General features: G+C 42.1%; 1 protein-coding gene across 1 annotated transcript; it reads left to right on the top strand.

The window, feature by feature from the left end:
• Nucleotides 1–3,358: 3,358 nt before the first annotated feature.
• On the top strand, nt 3,359–4,141 carry LOC110876051. The gene has a single exon (XM_022124233.1). It carries the CDS (start codon nt 3,359–3,361, stop codon nt 4,139–4,141), a length of 783 nt encoding a protein of 260 aa, XP_021979925.1.
• The last annotated feature ends 287 nt before the right edge of the window (nt 4,142–4,428 follow it).

The raw sequence follows: 4,428 nt of genomic DNA, 5'->3' as shown, positions 1-4,428 counted from the left end.
CTACATCACTAACGGATGTTTGATAATTTTGCCCTTAGGCACTACATCACTAACGGATGTTTGATAATTTGGCCCTTAGGCACTACATCTCAAATGGATGTTTAACAAATGATCATCTTTATTGATGATTTAACCCATGATTTATTATATTATTTATATTGGGCTTTGGAATCCTTTAAAGGATTCTTGTATTAGAATGACGTGTGCGACTTTAACGAATCACATCTGTCATGATTGTTAACATGCTTACAGCGGTTAACAGGGAATCAGAATCTTTTAAGTCTTACCATCTTGGCCGGATCTTAAAAGACACCTGGCTAGGTTTCACTCTAAGATTCTTTATTTAGGCAGATCAAATTAAAAGGAATGGTTTGATTTATTTCATATATATAGTGATAACAAAAATGAAATTCATAATATAACATTCCATAATTTTAATACGATTACATACCGCCCTAAACGGGACTTTTTTAAATAGTACCTACCTACATAGAGGTTTAAAACAAGAGATAAGTCCACGCAGGGACTAATACCAGATAAGTGTCCATGCAAGGACTAAAAGATAAGTCCACGTAGGGACTGAAATACGATAAATGTCCACGCAGGGACTTCTTTTAAAATAAACATTACATTAGAACATACATAAGGACTAATGGTCACGTTTCTTCTTCTTGCCCTTCAGTAGGTTTGCTAAGCCCTTGAGGAATCCTCGGTGGCTTTTACGTTCTTCCTCGAAGTCTCTTTCCACGCGGCTCAACTGGTGGAGTATTTCTTCTTGTTCAGGAGGAGAGAAACGAGGTTGTGGCGCCTGTTGCGGAACTGGAGGTCTAGGAGGTACTGGATACCCATGTGCTGAGTAGTCCGGTGCTCCCATGTTCCCATGAGCTCCGTCAGGATAGCGTGCATTGTACCTAGCCGACACCACATATGGGTCGTGCTTATAATTGTAGTTGTAATGCGCTTGTGATGACGGTTCGAACGGGTTGTAAGCCGTTGGACCCGTGTAAGCAGGTATGGGTTGGTCATACCCAAATGGTGGCGAATTTGGTGCAGCTGGTGCGGAGTTCGCCTCCTGCATAGGACTTGAAGGTCCTTCTTCTTGTAGTGACGGGTAATGGCTACTACTAGAGTGTCGAGGGGTGCTGAAGTGGAAATCCCCTCCTCCTCGTGTGGACATACGAGCATTTGTCCTCCTACGCCTTGGCGGATCAGGCATTACTGGCTGTACCGGTGGCGGAGGTGGTGGCGTAACTGCCACGAAGCGTGAATCCTCGGAAGGATCTTGCGGATGTCGTGGCTGTTGTGACGTCTGCTGAGGTGGCGTATAGTACCACTCATGTCGGTCGAACAACGCCTGAAAGCTATCTGGTCCCTGATAGGGTGTGCCATGGAAGGATGACCCATCAGAGACTTCTATCGGATGCGTGGGTGTACCACGAGCAGGTTCTGTCGGATCAGTATCTTCGTCCATATGATCTTCGGAGAAGTGATCTTGTGGCCCTAACGGAACAAAGCCTGAAGGTTCCTGGATGTAGTCAGCTGGATTGAACTGACCTCTGAAGTATGGAGTAGGGTCGTCAAAATTTCGGTGCGATACCGAGCGTTGTAGAGGTATGAAGGAGGGTTGCGGGTTGTTGGGGTCATTCTCTGAATTTGGCCCGAATGAGTGCTGGTATGATGGCGTCGAGCTGTGCGAGGTGGAATGCCTCGTAGGTTCATAAAGGTCTCTTCGCCTCTGCGGTTCTTCACTCCTTGTAGTTGAAGGAGCTCGCGTATTTGAAGGCCCGGCTTCGTGATCGTGATGAGTAACGATCTCCCCTCTGCCTCTTCTTCCCCTTCCTCTACCTCGGAAAATCACTGGCGGCATATTTCCTGCTTTATAAAACTTTAAATAACAATAATAAAAGAAAAGACAAATTTGGAATAACAATTCGAATTTGTCCTATGTTCTTGTCTAGACTCAAGTATGTGCAATTGTGTCACTGAGATTAAACACATTAGGATAGTGTTTAATTCACTCAATGTTGGCTCTGATACCAACCTGTCACACCCCGATTTCCACGTGTATCACCGGTGGGCCCGGTGGGAGATTACCGTGACGTAGTTGGCAACAATATAGTCAAACCACACAATTATATGAATGCACAGCAGAAACATAAAGATAAATATAATTCAACCTTTTGAATGTAATATCAAGTGTATTACAGAAGTCGAATTGTATCCACAGGGGATCAAAATAATAACAAAATACTGTGCATTCATATAATTGTGTGGTTTGACTATATTGTTGCCAACTACGTCACGGTAATCCCCCACCGGGCCCACCGGTGATACACGTGGAAATCGGGGTGTGACATTTCTGCCACCATATTTTACCTACCTACATGCAATAGATCCCGTTTTGTCGTTGTTGTTGCGCCGGAACCCTAAGTCTTAGGCCGTTGATGAAAACCCATTGGCGGAGATTGTTAATTGCGGATGTCGTTTACCCTGTGCCATACGTTTTGACATTTTATACCCCCCATCGGTCTCTGTTTTTCATTTTCCGTAATATAAAGAATACCGATCCTGATGGTTCATGAGTTTCGTTGAAAGCTCCGGCGTCCGTTACACGTTCCGACAACTTGTTTCTTCCGCTGGCGAATCGACACAACAAGGTTACGGCGGTGATCGCGAGAGAAGTACTTGTGGCCGAACACGTTCTCCGGATTGGCGGTCGAAAAGATGGCTTTCGCCGGTTCAGTGGCCGGACAAAACGGCCGGTAGTCAACGGCGAGAGGAATGGCGGTCTTTGGAGTCTGGAACAATTTCTTTTTTTTTTTTGGCTTAACCGTCGCTTGAACAGCGGTATTGCATACGTTATCATACCTATCTCTTAATTGCAAACATTCAATGGGGTACAGCTGTTACAGTGTACCTTTCAACCCACATATAATATTATATAAATTTCTTCAATCACAACTGTATTCCATCGATCTGAATTTTAAAATAATATTTTCAATTCTAACTAGTTTGCTTAGAAATATTAAAAAAAATAATAATAATAAACGAAAGAAAAAATATATATATATATACATGATTCTTACACTCTTCTATGTTAATTAAATAATAATAAAAACAAAACTCTATAAGAAACAACATTCAAAGTTCAATATATTTTCTTATATTCATATATATTTAATTAAATTATGAAAATACAATTTCTTTTTACGATACGAAATTCCTACTCTATTATTAAAACGGCGTAAAGTATAGAACCCGCAGTTCTACCTATAGAGAACCTGAAGTTATCCTATAATATATATAATTTATATTGCGGCTCGATTTTAAATCCATGATTCTTTCATTTGTAGATAAAATGTCGAATTTATCAAAACTCGAATTCGTCGCACTTGACATCTCGGGAAATAACTACCTCCCATGGACTCTTGATGCGAAAATTCATCTGACAGAAAATAATCTAGGGGCGACAATTGATGATGAAAATCAAACCTCCGCTCAAGATAAGGCTAAGGCCATGATATTCCTTCGTCACCATCTTCACGAAGACTTGAAGAGGGAGTATCTTACTGTTGAGGACCCTCTCGAGTTGTGGAAAAATATCAAAGAAAGATTTGACCACCAGAAGTTGGTCTTGCTCCCTAAAGCTCGCTATGAATGGCTTCATTTGAGGCTACAAGACTATAAAAGTGTTAGCGAGTACAACTCTGCCCTTTTCCGCATCACCTCCGAGCTTAAATTATGTGGTGAAAAAATAACCGACGAAGACATGCTTGAGAAAACTTTCTCAACGTTCCATGCATCAAACATGCTCCTGTCGCAGCAATACAGGGAGCATAAATTTACAAAATATTCTGAATTAATATCATGTTTGTTGGTCGTGGAGCAAAACAACAAGCTCCTACTACAAAATCATCAAGCGCGACCCGTCAGTGCAAGCCCATTGCTAGAAGCAAATGCGGCAAATTATCAAAGCGGACATGGGAGAGGTGGCGGTCGCGGTCGCAGTCGCGGCCGCGGCCGTGGCCGTGGACGGAGCAATACATGGCGACGGGAATCTCAAAATTCAAAATCTAGTAGTGGCGAATCGAGTCGACAGAACGCGGGACGACCTCCTAGAGAGAGAACTAGCGGGAGCTAAAACAATATATGTTATAAATGTGGAATGTCAAATCATTGGTCCCGCACATGTCGCACCCCCAAACATCTCGTTGAAGCTTATCAACAGATGATGAAAGAAACAGGGAAAAATGTTGAGACAAATCTGATTGAGAATGCACCAAATTTGTCATCTCCTACACCACTATCAGACACTCATTTGGACGCATCTGACTTCATTGAAAATTAGTGACATCCTATCGTTGAACTTTATGTGATGTTTTTTTTTAAGACTATGGTTTTTCTTCTTTGTTTGGATCTTGTTTGAAC

Source organism: Helianthus annuus, chromosome 9 (assembly GCF_002127325.2).
Source record: "Helianthus annuus cultivar XRQ/B chromosome 9, HanXRQr2.0-SUNRISE, whole genome shotgun sequence".
NCBI classification, from domain to species: domain Eukaryota; kingdom Viridiplantae; phylum Streptophyta; class Magnoliopsida; order Asterales; family Asteraceae; genus Helianthus; species Helianthus annuus.
This window is presented reverse-complemented; position numbering and strand designations above follow the sequence as displayed.